The following is a 12,691-nucleotide window of genomic DNA, read 5'->3' as shown; positions in this document are numbered from 1 at the left end:
ACCTAAATCTCTTTCTACGTCCTGGCATTTTGTAGCTTCGTTACCTCAGTGAAATCCACAACTTCACAGCTGTTAATAGTTGTATCCAGCTTGTTATTTTCTCACAAGTGCTTCCTTGACTCTAGAGGTGTAAATAAATATTTTTTTCCAAAACGTTTTATAATCACATGCTCAAAAATTATATTTATAATTGCTTTGACAAGTTCGTTTTTTGTACCATTATTAAAAAGAAACTCATGCTTTATTTATCAGTCGATTTCATACACAACAGTGACGCCATTAATTAATTTGGTCGGAGTTATCATTGTTTATGTCCGCTTTCAGCAGCACGTGGCATTTTAGGGTAAGTTATAACATATTATTATAAATTACACACATTATTACAAATGTTTAAACTCTTGTGACGTCAACAACAATTTGGTTTATAGAATAATAATGCAAAAAGAGTAATGGACTGAGCTCATGTAAAGGCAGCATTATGCACTAGTGGCGAGGATAAGATGGAACAAAGATATGCAGTTCCCATCCTAACACAAAGTGTTAGGACAATGTTTTCTACACCAGTACAAAGTGCATCAGAGCAGGACCTCGCACACACACACACACACAAACATATAGGCAGAAAAAATAAAATAATTAAGGGTCAAACAATTAATACAAGGTCAATAATTATTGTAAAAATAGTTTATTTAAGGATATGCTAAATTGCAAGTTCATGTCATTATACAATGGTTCAAATCTAATGTTATAGGAATGGAGGGCTTTCACTGCAGCGAGTCACTTCTGCCTGCCGCGACCTCTGAACCCTCGCACCGAGCCTTTCCCGAAGCACACGGTCGCTGGGACCCTGAAGCAGGAAGACACGCCAATCAGACACAGCACCAGAGAGACACCACCAGCACTCAATACACTCAGCATTAAACAACACTATCTATTGGATGATTTGCAGGTTAGTTACCTGTGATCTAATAAGATCAATAATAAATCATTGAAATAAGTTCAAATAAACTAAAATTAAGGGGCATTTTTACAAGGGATGAATCACAAACAACTGAAATTATGGTAGTTTAGAACATTTAAACACAATATAACAACACTATGGATCCCGGCCCGTTTAGAGACAGAATTCCCCATCTGTTAATATTTACTTAGTAAAACTGTAAGTGTTATTCCAAGCAAATTGCAGTGGATCAAGATACAGGTCATTAAGGATCTGGTAGTGGTTAGGCACCTTGCCCCTACTGGCTAGAATGTGTTTAGTAATGTAACTTGAATTTTAAATAAAAATATTTAAACATCAGATTATTTTCTGGATGCTGATCTCGGGATCGAACCCAGAATCTTTCAGATCGGCATGGAACCCTTCTCCTATGATGCAGCCGTGGTTGACTACCCACCTGTAGGAGTAGCGTGGTCTCTGCCCGTTGCTGCCCGTATCCACGTCCGGCTGAGGGGTCCCCCCACTGGAAGGCCCCTGCTCCCCGGGCCCCGAGGCGGCCTGGAGCTCCATGACCTCCATGTCTTCCTCCTCCTGCTTCTCTGGTTCAGCAGCAGGCAGCACGGCCGCACACACGCCCTCCATAACCTCCCCACCGCTGGCCTGCTGCCTCTGGGGCTTCAGCTCTTTCCTGTTAGAATACACAACGTCATCGTTATTCACGTTAACATACACAGTGATAAACACCTTATTATAAACCCAGTTTGGAGGTTCTTCTTCTATAAAGAGTAAGAGTAGGCTTTAATCTAGTCTTATAAACATTTCCAAACATTTTGGAGAGAAAAATTTCCAAAAAAATTCACATATATAATCACAATTTGTATTATTGTGTTTAATCTAATTCAAATGTAGATACACCTCTGATAGTCATCGTATCTATATCTGGAGAAATAATCCGTTGGGAATAACTTGTTTCTTCTAAATCAATCGACTGGCTTGTCAGCCACAACGTCAGATAAAGGTTTATACTGCCACCTAGAGGACATACGGAACAACTTACCTGGGTTCCTTTTTGGCCTTGTCAAATCTGAAGTCAGGGGGGTACTTGTGTATTTGAATCAGGTGGTCTTTCCTCTGTTTACTCGTCCTGAATTTCAGTCCACAACCTTCCACCAGACACTGGTACTGGAAAACAGCATACAAGTGTCAATCAGATATTTTCCCAAACACCATGGGATTGTCTTAATAGTGCTGCAGGCAAGATTTAAGAGCCATTATTTGGGTTTAATTGGTTCATAGCCATCAGAGAATCCCCATTCCTGTCACAGGTGTGTGAAATACACAGTGTGAGAAACACTTCTCAACGGCAGAGAAACATAGCGAGTCAGGGAGCAGAGAGTGAGGGGGACTTTGTTTTGGTCGTTGAGTTGCCAAATATTAAATGCTAAATGGACTGCAATTATGCAGCGCTTTTCTAGCCAGTGGCCACTCAAAGTGCTTTACATATTGCCTACCATTCACCCATTCATGCACACATTCACCCACCGACAGCGGTGTCAGCCACGCAAGGCGACAGCCAGCTTGTCGGGAGCAGTCAGGGTGAGGCGTCTTGCTTAGGGACACCTCGACACTCAGCTAGGAGGAGCCAGGGATCAAACTAGCAACCTTCCCGTTACCAGCCAACCCGCTCTACCTCCTGAGCCACATCCCGCACATTGTGCCGTATTCTGCTCTTTTCATCTCTCTCACTTCACGACTCCCATCTCAAGCACGTCTAACCCCTTGGACGGTGTTTCTCTCACCATGTCTTGGCTTTGGGACAGGATGTTGAACATGGGGTCGTGCCACTCCTCGATGTGGACGTCCAGGAGGCGGGCGGAGGGGAAGGAGCGGCGGCAGGCGGAGCACATGTGACGGTGCAGCGAGTTGTAGTGGTGCTCGTACTCCTCCACGCTGCGGAACCGCTGGCAGCAGCCCGAGATGTGACAGCCGAACTCGGACACACTGGGCGGGTGAGAGGGACGCAGTAAGATGCTTAATGTATGACATCCAGTGACATGACGGCTATTATCTTTTACACATGAAGGTTTCATACATGGGTATCGATAGGGAGGTCGATTTTCAATGGATGAACATAGGCTGTCTAATTAAGCAATGGATGATATCTGGTGAATGTCTTTTTAATGAGAGCTTATGTGCAGCAAAAACATTTATACTTATACTTACTCTCCCAGAAGTTTGTCTTACTTTTGCAAGACAAACAGGAATGAGTTCCAGCCTACCTGAGCTTTGGCTGTTCGTCCGTCTCTGAGGAGGAGAGGTTCTGCAGATACATGTGTCTGTGGATGTCCCCATCCTAATGAAAACCAAGCACATCCACAGTAAGATGAAAGTATATATTGTACAATTACAACACTTTAATACAACTCAAATCAGTGTCTGCCCTTTGCAGGCTAATGTGTGTGCTATATTACCTCAAATAGTTCGTGATCCTTGCCCAGATGTATGCGTTGTGGTGTGAAACTGAAAGGTGTGTTCTTCTCTCCAAAGCCACTCATGTTTGAGACAGACATCTGGATAACTTTATCTTACGTTTTCACCTCAACAGTGACCCACATTAAAACGACAATGTCTGCACTGTAATGGTCCTTAATGTTGTTAATCTAGCAAATGGCACCATGGTTGGGTTCAGCGCATCAGAGGCAACAATAGAGAAAGCGTGTTGCGGTGTTTATGGTTTTTCAGTGACGGCGCGCAGAAAATACGTCATTCAAATATCATCACGCGACGGTCCGGGTGGAGACGGAGACAACAGCTCCTTTAAACCTCGTTTAAAGTAAACTTCGTTTCAAACTTACTTTCCAGACACCTTTAATTAAACATCTGATCGCACAAATTCGCAAGACATGGCTCTATTCACTTAATTTCGTATACTTGAGCATAACAACCTTATGCCGGCAGATGGCGACATAACTAAATGTAACGTCTTTGATTAATATTATGGTTAACGGAATATAGAGTTGAAATAGTCTAGAGATGGCCTGGATTTTAATTGATTCACTAAATTATATCGATTAGTTCATTAAATCCAATCTTAACATTTAAAAAATGTCTGATGTCTGATGAAAAGATAGGAAATTACTACTAAAACGGAGCACAAATGCGAGAATCACCGCTAGAGGGCAGTGCACATCTGTCCGCATTAAGAGGGCTGATCTTTCATGAGTGTAGAAGAGATTTACTGGACTCCCATTCGCTGCACACTGGGGGGAAACCACCCCCAGAGCCAGAAACCAACCAATGAGTGGTCAGCAGGAACGACGGCGTCTCCCGCGCCGCGCGCCCCAATTCTTGTTTTGGTTCCTGCCCCATGCACTCTCGATATGAACCGTCCAGCTCACTTTTAACGTATTTATTAGCTTCTCTTTACGTTTAATTTCACTTTTATTAACTTTGACAGAGCAGCAGACATGGCGGGTATTATCCGCCGGCTGGACGAGACGGTGGTCAACCGCATCGCAGCGGGAGAGGTTATCCAGAGACCCGCTAACGCCATAAAGGAGATGCTGGAGAACTGGTGGGTGTCAATGGGATAACTGGTTGAAGTTGATGGGAGAACTGGTAGGTGTTGATGGCAGAACTGGTAGGTGTTGATGACAGAACTGGTGGGTGTTGATGGGAGCAGCTCTTCGTGTTTACTCAGAGAATATTGCTCCCACTGCACACAAAACCAACTGGAAACAGAGCAGCACTTCCTAACTTCCTGCCAGTCGCAACAAGACATCAGGAACACACACTTCCCACGGATTAAAAAGGCATGCAAGGACATTGAAGCCACTCCAGATGCTGACAAACTGCCATACCTGTTGGGAGAAATACAACAATGTGCGATCACAGCAGCCAGATTGGTCACCTGTTGTGATGAGAGAAGGACCTCAAACTCCCCATAAACAGACTCAACCCCCTGGACTCACTTTTTCACAATGATTGCACTATTGCACACGTCCTCAACGTACTGTTTATTGTCTCCATATAATTATATTCCAAATGACCTGAGACGTGAAATGACCTGAAATGAGCTGAAACCAATAACGTTTTCTGTATTATTATTTTTTACAGTTTGGACGCAAAGTCGACCAATGTCCAGGTGACGGTGAAGGAAGGGGGGCTGAAGCTCATCCAGATCCAGGATAACGGCACCGGCATCAGGGTACGACTGTCCGTCTGTCCGGTCTGTCCATGGGCCTTTCTCTCTGAAGGCTCTGTGTCGTTCTAAATATCTTCTCCTTTCTTTTTTAACACAGAAAGAAGACATGGACATAGTCTGTGAACGGTTCACCACCAGCAAGCTGCAGAATTTTGAGGACCTTTCTGGTATTTCCACCTACGGATTCAGAGGGGAGGTGAGCTGAGACACATGCATTACTGTATTACCAGTATGTACTATTTGTGTGCCCTAAAACCTGTGATCGGGTGTGTGTTTGTGTTTGTGTTGTGTGTTTGTGTCATATGTTTGTGTCATATATTTGTTGTGTGTTTGTATTGTGTGTTTGCAGGCACTGGCCAGTATCAGCCATGTGGCCCATGTGACCATAACAACCAAAACAAAAGATGCAAAGTGTGCCTACAGGTATGAGTTATAGACTGTAGTTTCTCTGAACGTCGCACACTGAGGGGAGGGGCTCTTTACGTCTCCTTAGGGGCGGTACTTCTGTACAGGTCTGAACACGTGTGTTGCCCGCTTCCTCAGAGCCAACTACAGTGATGGGAAACCCAAAGGCCCCCCCAAACCCTGTGCTGGAAACCAGGGCACGCAGATACTGGTGAGTGGTCCACTTGTTCCACTTGATCAGAGTTCACCTGGACTCTGCATAGCCTCCCCCCTTACCCCCCTACACCCCTCTTAAAACTTATTGTATGTTGTACGTCCTGCCACTTAGATATAGTTATATAGCTTTTGGGTCCACTCCATGTCTGCAGGTGGAGGACCTGTTCTACAACGTGTCCACCAGGAGGAAAGCGCTGAAGAGCCCAGGAGAAGAGTACGCCAGGATTGTGGAGGTGGTGAGCAGGTGAGGCAGACAGGGTGACACGTAGTGGGTTCCTCATTCTGTTGCATCAATCTCAGTTGATGTTTACCTGCCGTCTCTTACGACGTTTGCCTCTGTTTGCAGGTACGCTATACACAACTCGGGGAAGAGCCTTTCTGTCAAAAAGGTATTTAATGCGCGTGCATCATTCATGCTTGCTTTATGTTTAAGCTTTCTTGAAGAATCCTGGATTACTTCTGTCAGGATAGCCGTTTGATTGAGTTGTGCAGGGCTGTAACACTCTTTCGTTTCTGTGCTCAAACCGGTAAAAGTGTTATCTGCTCATCATTTTGCTGCAATAAACCAAAGCATCTGAGGTTGGTTTTGTTGTTAATTATGGATCTTGCTCTCCTCAGCAAGGAGAGACGGTGGCAGACGTGCGGACCCTCCCCGACGCGTCCGTCGTAGATAACATTCGAGGGGTGTTTGGCAATGCGGTCAGCCGGTACGAAAACCCAAACAAGGCTGTTTGTTCCTGTGCTGCATGAATGAATTGACAACACTGTGAATGTGAATGAAAGTGAATGGTTGTAAATCGCTTTTGATAAAAGTGTCAGCAAAATCCCCTAAATGTAAATGTGTATTTCTGATCTCCATGTCCGCCAGGGAGTTGATTGAAGTCGGCTGTGAGGACACAAAGCTGGCCTTCAAGCTGAAGGGCTACATCTCCAACGCAAACTACTCGGTTAAGAAGTGCATCCTCGTCCTCTTCATCAACCGTACGTCCCCCGCTGAAGATCCACAAAATACAAATCCCTCGCAGCTGCCCGGGCGTCACAGGGCTGATGCCGTGCTGAGCTGTCCTCCGTCTCTCTTCCTCAGATCGTCTGGTGGAGTCGGGCGCCTTGAAGAAGGCCCTGGAGACGGTCTACGCTGCCTACCTCCCCAAGAACACCCACCCCTTCCTCTACCTCAGGTAACGGGGGTAGGGGGTGCGTACCGCCGCTTACACACAGCCCAGCGTGAAGTAGAGATGTTCCGATCCTCCTTACCGATACGATTAAGATTCCTGAACTTGAGTAACGGCCGATATGGAGTATATACTGATACAGCCTCAAGCATTGTGACTACTGACAGCACTTGTTTTTTATTGAAGGGTTCTCTTACGATGACAGCAATGTATAGTCGGTTCACCAGGGTGTCCGCGCATCCTTAAAAAGTCTTAAAAAGTCTTAAATTCATGTTTCTAAATTTAAGGCCTTAAAAAGTCTTGAATTCGTTAAAAATGTCATATGCTGGTCTTAAATACTGTAACTCAAGGTCTTAAATTTGTCCGGGCAGGACTATTTTTTTTATTTATTTTTCTCGTGGGACTTTTCGGGAAGGACACATAGAGAGGCTTCTTTCTTGCTAGATACTTGGTCGGAAACATGCCGTTAAACTGCACTTGTACTTACAGCTTTTGAACCAGAGCGCACTGAGTATCACTTTATGTTCAATAAACAGACAAAAAGTCAACTTGAATGAGTCTCATTGAGTGACACACATGCTATGCTTGGGTTGTAATACAGTGGGATCCCCCCCACCATCGCGTGCTTTAGGTCTTAAATTTCATTCAAGGTGGTATTAAAAAGGTCTTAAAAAGTCTTAAATTAGACTTGCTGAAACCTGCAGATACCTTCACTTTCTGATGACAATTTTCTTTTTACAGAACTAGATCGTTTACATTTATAATATATAATTATAATAATACATTTGTATCCTTGTAGTTAAGCGTGAGCATCCTTTTCCGACTTGGTAGCTTGAACACACTAAAGTCGGAGATGACACGTTTCCCATTCTGACTTTCCACCTCTGACCGTTAACGAACGCAGCATAACACCGCAGTGTTTGTGATGTTCTCTGCCTGTGTAGTAAATGAGTCACGCGATGGTAAAGACTTGCGTGCTCACCGATACCCGATGCTGCATTTTAGGCAGTATCGGAGCAATTTATGACACTGGTATCGGAACATCTCTAGCGTGAGGCCGTCGTAGCGCTGCGTGTGACCCGTCTCTGTGCTCGTTCCTCCGTGCCGGACCCCAGCCTGGAGATCGCCCCCCACAACATCGACGTGAACGTGCATCCCACCAAACACGAGGTGCACTTCCTGCACGAGGACAGCATCATCGAGAGCGTCCAGAAACACGTGGAGAGCAAACTGCTGGGCTCCAACTCCTCCCGCACGTACTTCACACAGGTAGGGTCAGCTGGGGCTCCACTTTAATATCAACTAAAACACAGGGATCCTGACGCAAGGCAGGAATAGGCAGGAATATAAATCACCTGCCTAAATCACCAGTAAAAATGTAAATGGATGTGTGTATTTTATATCTATTGTTTAAGTGGCAAGCCAGTATCCTGGCTCGCTTCCATGTTCATCACGAGGTCATTCTGTGACGCATGCCGTTTATGAGTAAAGGTTGTTAAGGGAGTTGTACCCGGTGATGCCGACAGGTTAGACGGCACACAGTGGGGGTTTGATGCCTGGCGTATCACAGTGCTGGTTATGGTTATGGTTAACCGGCCAGCACCCCTTCACCGATTTGTGTGTTGCAGACGCTGCTCCCGGGTCTGTCGGTGTCGGAGGTGAAGCCCGCCCCCTCCTCCGCCCGGGGGGACGCGGCGGGGGGGGCGGACCCGTCGGACCGTGTCTACGCCCACCAGATGGTGCGGACCGACTGCCGCGCCCAGAAGCTGGACGCCTTCCTCCAGCCCAGGGAAAAGACCGCCCCCGCCCCTGCCCCCGCCCCGGGTCCTAGTGGGGCCATGTGGGCGGAGTCAGGGGTGGAGATGGAGGAGGCGGACGATGCTGCCCTGCTGGAGGCCCTGGGGGAGGTGCAGCAGGTGGAGGACGGCACCACCACCCCCGACCAGCCCAGGTACCGTCCAGGCTCTGCTGGTGAAGGGCTGGGGCCCCGGCGTCGTGTTCGGGAGGGATGGCTCATAATTCAGTTGAAATACATTATGAAGGATTGGGTTATAAAAAGGAGCGTCTTGAGTTGAACAATGTCAGTTATCATTCGCCTATAATTCATAGTAATTTAATCTATAATATAAATTCTATGTAAATTCAATCTCTAATTCTATAAATAATTAGATATTGCTGCGAAATGTCTTTGACTTTCTACAATTAACATGGTGTGTGTGTGTGTGTGTGTGTGTGTGTGTGTGTGTGTGTGTGTGTGTGTGTGTGTGTGTGTGTGTGTGTGTGTGTGTGTGTGTGTGTGTGTGTGCGCGTCGCAACACAACGTTGCGACGCATTCCCAGGAAGCGCCCCAGGACCAGCCAGGAGGAGGAGGGGGAGGAGCTAACGGCGGCGGCCACGCCCAGGAGGCGTGTCATCAAGCTGAACAGCATCAAGGAGCTGCGGACCGAGATCTCTGAACACACCCACAAAGGTCAGCCCCGCCCCCAACCCCCCCCCCCCCCCCCCCTCCAGAACCATGACCCGAGACAGTGTGGGCGGCAGCTGGCTCAGGAGGTAGAGCGGGTCGGCTGGTAACCGGAAGGTTGCTGGTTCGATCCCCGGCTCCTCCTAGGTGTCCCTGAGCAAGACACCTCACCCTCACTGCTCCTGACGAGCCGGCTGTCGCCCTAACGCGGCTGACTCCGCCGTCAGTGTGTGAATGTGTGCATGAATGGGTGAATGTTAGGCAATGTAATATCATATAAAGCGCTTTGAGTGGCTGGATAGAGCTGTGTAAATGCAGTCCGTTTAAAGTGACGGGCAGGGCTAACCTGAAGGGGGTCTCCGCCGCCGGCAGGTCTTCAGGAGATGCTGCAGAACCACTCGTTTGTGGGCTGCGTCAACCCCCAGTGGACCCTCATCCAGCACCACACCAAGCTCTACCTGCTCAACGCCACCAAGCTCAGGTCAGGCACGGGCAGCCGCCTTCATACGCCACTGTGTCTGAGTCCGGTCTGTGTTGGATTCCTCAGCATGTTGTGTTTTGTTTATGTGTTGATCTTCAACATGTTGTGTTGTTTCTCCTGAGTTGGATTCCTCAGCATGTTGTGTTTTGTTTATGTGTTGATCTTCAACATGTTGTTTCTCCTGTGTTGGATTCCTCAACAGTATTTTGTTTCCTGTGTTGCAGCCAGGAGCTCTTCCGTCAGATCCTGATTTATGACTTTGGGAACTTTGGCGTTCTGCGGCTGTCGGTGAGTCGCAGAACCCCACACAAGGCTGAGCTCAACGGTGCTAGCCTGAATAACATGGTCACATGTTTTTAAAAGTAAATGACGCTGTTAGGGGGGCTGAGATAGCCTGAGACCCCGGGGTGTGTTGCGGGCCCTGTCTAAGCGTGTGTGTTGCGTTCCGACCCTGTCTAAGTGTGTGTGTTGCGGTGCGGCCCTGTCTATAATCAGTGTGTGTTATATGTATTGTGTTCCCAGAGCCCGGCCCTGTCTAAGTGTGTGTGTTGCGGGCCCCGTCTAATCGTGTGTGTGTTGCGGTGCGGCCCTGTCTATAATCAGTGTGTGTTATGTGTATTGTGTTCCCAGAGCCCGGCCCTGTCTAAACGTGTGTGTTGCGAGCCCCGTCTAATCGTGTGTTATGTGTATTGTGCTCCAGAGTCCCGCCCCCCTGTACGACCTGGCCATGCTGGCGCTGGAGTCGGAGGAGAGCGGCTGGACAGAGGAGGACGGGCCGAGGGAGGGGCTGGCCCAGTACATCACAGACTTCCTCAGGAACAAGCAGGAGATGCTGGAGGACTACTTCTCCCTGGAGATAGACCAGGTCTGTCTGTGTGTGTGTGTGTGTGTGTGTGTGTGTGTGTGTGTGTGTGTGTGTGTGTGATAAAGGGAGAAATGTAGGGTCGCTGTGTCAATCTAGATTTGACACACTCACTCACTCACTCACTCTCTTGTTAAATGTAGCTCCGTTTCCTCTTTCCATAGGAGGGGAACCTGACCGGTCTGCCGCTGCTGCTGGACCACTACAGCCCTGTGATGGAGGGGCTGCCCATGTTTATCCTGCGCCTAGCAACAGAGGTAGGGCCGCCCGCATCTCACGCCTCACTTCGAGAGGGTTGGGAACATTTGTAGTTCTGTAAACGCGCGCAGCGATGTCTCCTGACAACCGGGCGGCATGTGGCTCAGGAGGTAGAGCGGGTCGGCTGGTAATCAGAAAGTTCCTAGGTCGAGGTGTCCCTGAGCGAGACACCTCACCCTGACCACTCCTGACACGCTGGCTGTCACTCTGCGTGGCTGACACCGCCGTCGGTGTGTCAATGTGTGCATGAATGGGTGAATGTCAGGCGATATTGTAAAGCGCGTTGAGTGGCCACTGGTTAGAAAAGCGCTGTATAAATGCAGTCCGTTTACCGGTCCTCCTCGCAGGTGAACTGGGACGATGAGAAGGAATGCTTCGGGGACTTTGCCAAGGAGTGCAGCCAGTTCTACGCCATCAGGAAGCAGTACATCCTGGAGGCGGAGCCCGGGGAGGAGCAGCAGGTACGTGAACCGGCACGCCGGGGAAACGCTTGTCCTCGTGCAGACGATCCGATCTTTCCCTTCCCAATACGATTCCTGAACTTGAGTATCGGCCGATACCGAGGAGAAACCGATACAGCATCTAGCATTGGAACTACTCACAGCACTTGTTCTTATTGAAGGGTTCTCTTACGATGAGAGCAATGTATAGCTGCTTCACTTACTGTCGACAATTACATTTATATTTGTACATTTACATTTATTTCTGTATAATTATAATACATTTGTATTCTTGTAGTTTAGCATGAGCATCCATGTTTTCCGACTCTGTGACTCGAAGATAACGCATTTCCCATTCCACCTCAGACCGTTAACGAACGCAGCATAACAACGTAGTGTTTGTGATGTTCTCTGCCTATGTAGCAAATGTCACGTGATGGTATCGGCTCGGCGCATAGACTTGCGTACTCGTCGATACCGGATACTGCATTTCAGGCAATATCGGAGGACTTTCCGATACTGGTCTCGGAACGACTCTAGCAGGGAGCAGTGTACTGCTTCTGGAGCCGGGCTGAACACGGGCCTTGTGTTGCAGGAGGGCGATTGGCGCTGGAAGGTGGAGCACGTGGTCTTCAAGGCACTGAGGAGCCTCTTCTCCCCGCCAAGGAGCTTTGGCGAGGACGGCAGCGTGCTGCAGATCGCCAACCTCCCCGACCTCTACAAGGTGTTCGAGAGGTGCTGACCTCCCCAAGGTGTTAGGGTGGTGCTGACCGCCGTTTTTAAGATGTCCTGTCTAACATGTTCTGCTTTATATTGTGTCGTAAGTGTACTCTATGTGAATAAATATATTGTTCTTTAAATACTAGACTGAATGTTTTCTTGCAGGTTCGAGGGAAACCTCTTGCTCCTTTTTCTTTGAAGAACCAATCGTTTATTAGTTAGCATGCATACATATATCAGATAACCCTTAAAAGCTGTGAGTGAATAGCCATTACAAGCCCTTCCCTGTGCCCTAGTGACATCACCAGTGTCTACCTAGATGTATGATGGATAGATCAGCAACATTTGCTGGAGTCCACTGGGTAGGCTGGTGTATTCAGCATACGAAGGTGGACACGTCTACTAGTGATGTCACTAAGGCACAGGAAGACAGATTTTCAAACGGCTTGTAATGGCTCACTCACACCTGGTGGCATGATATCACCCCTTTAATTGATAAAAGATTTGGCCAAAGATATTCAGAAGCCAA

General features: G+C 47.7%; 2 protein-coding genes across 2 annotated transcripts; one reads left to right on the top strand and one right to left on the bottom strand.

Moving 5' to 3' along the window:
• Nucleotides 1-666: 666 nt before the first annotated feature.
• On the bottom strand, nt 667-3,738 carry znf511 (zinc finger protein 511). Its single transcript, XM_084470473.1, has 6 exons — nt 3,412-3,738; nt 3,220-3,293; nt 2,740-2,941; nt 1,998-2,122; nt 1,398-1,628; nt 667-847 (listed from the first exon to the last, which is right to left on the bottom strand). Exons 1-6 carry the CDS (start codon nt 3,508-3,510, stop codon nt 778-780), a joined length of 801 nt encoding a protein of 266 aa, XP_084326599.1. The 5' UTR covers nt 3,511-3,738; the 3' UTR covers nt 667-777.
• A 568-nt stretch (nt 3,739-4,306) lies between these two features.
• Nucleotides 4,307-12,295, top strand: mlh1 (mutL homolog 1, colon cancer, nonpolyposis type 2 (E. coli)). Its single transcript, XM_084470345.1, has 19 exons — nt 4,307-4,514; nt 5,057-5,147; nt 5,242-5,340; nt 5,494-5,567; nt 5,688-5,760; nt 5,918-6,009; nt 6,112-6,154; nt 6,384-6,472; nt 6,634-6,746; nt 6,850-6,943; nt 8,053-8,206; nt 8,566-8,888; nt 9,277-9,407; nt 9,774-9,882; nt 10,107-10,170; nt 10,583-10,747; nt 10,909-11,001; nt 11,350-11,463; nt 12,038-12,295. The coding sequence occupies exons 1-19, from the start codon at nt 4,408-4,410 to the stop codon at nt 12,182-12,184; spliced, it is 2,175 nt and encodes a 724-aa protein (XP_084326471.1). The 5' UTR covers nt 4,307-4,407; the 3' UTR covers nt 12,185-12,295.
• The last annotated feature ends 396 nt before the right edge of the window (nt 12,296-12,691 follow it).

This window comes from Micromesistius poutassou, assembly GCF_964030765.1.
Source record: "Micromesistius poutassou genome assembly, chromosome: 7".
Taxonomy (NCBI): Eukaryota; Metazoa; Chordata; class Actinopteri; order Gadiformes; family Gadidae; genus Micromesistius; species Micromesistius poutassou.
The sequence above is the reverse complement of the archived record's forward strand: the minus strand, read 5'-3'. Positions and strand labels throughout refer to the sequence as shown.

Bases quoted from the DNA above. Each gene is read 5' to 3' on its own strand.
- znf511 (XM_084470473.1), bottom strand. From the start codon at position 3,510: ATGTCTGTCTCAAACATGAGTGGCTTTGGAGAGAAGAACACACCTTTC. The intron at 2,942-3,219 runs GTAGGCTGGAAC...TCACCCGCCCAG, and splicing joins GACGAACAGCCAAAGCTCAG to TGTGTCCGAGTTCGGCTGTC. The intron at 1,629-1,997 runs GTAAGTTGTTCC...GTATTCTAACAG, and splicing joins AAGGCCAAAAAGGAACCCAG to GAAAGAGCTGAAGCCCCAGA.
- mlh1 (XM_084470345.1), top strand. From the start codon at position 4,408: ATGGCGGGTATTATCCGCCGGCTGGACGAGACGGTGGTCAACCGCATC. The intron at 5,568-5,687 runs GTATGAGTTATA...CCGCTTCCTCAG, and splicing joins GATGCAAAGTGTGCCTACAG to AGCCAACTACAGTGATGGGA. The intron at 9,883-10,106 runs GTCAGGCACGGG...CCTGTGTTGCAG, and splicing joins CTCAACGCCACCAAGCTCAG to CCAGGAGCTCTTCCGTCAGA.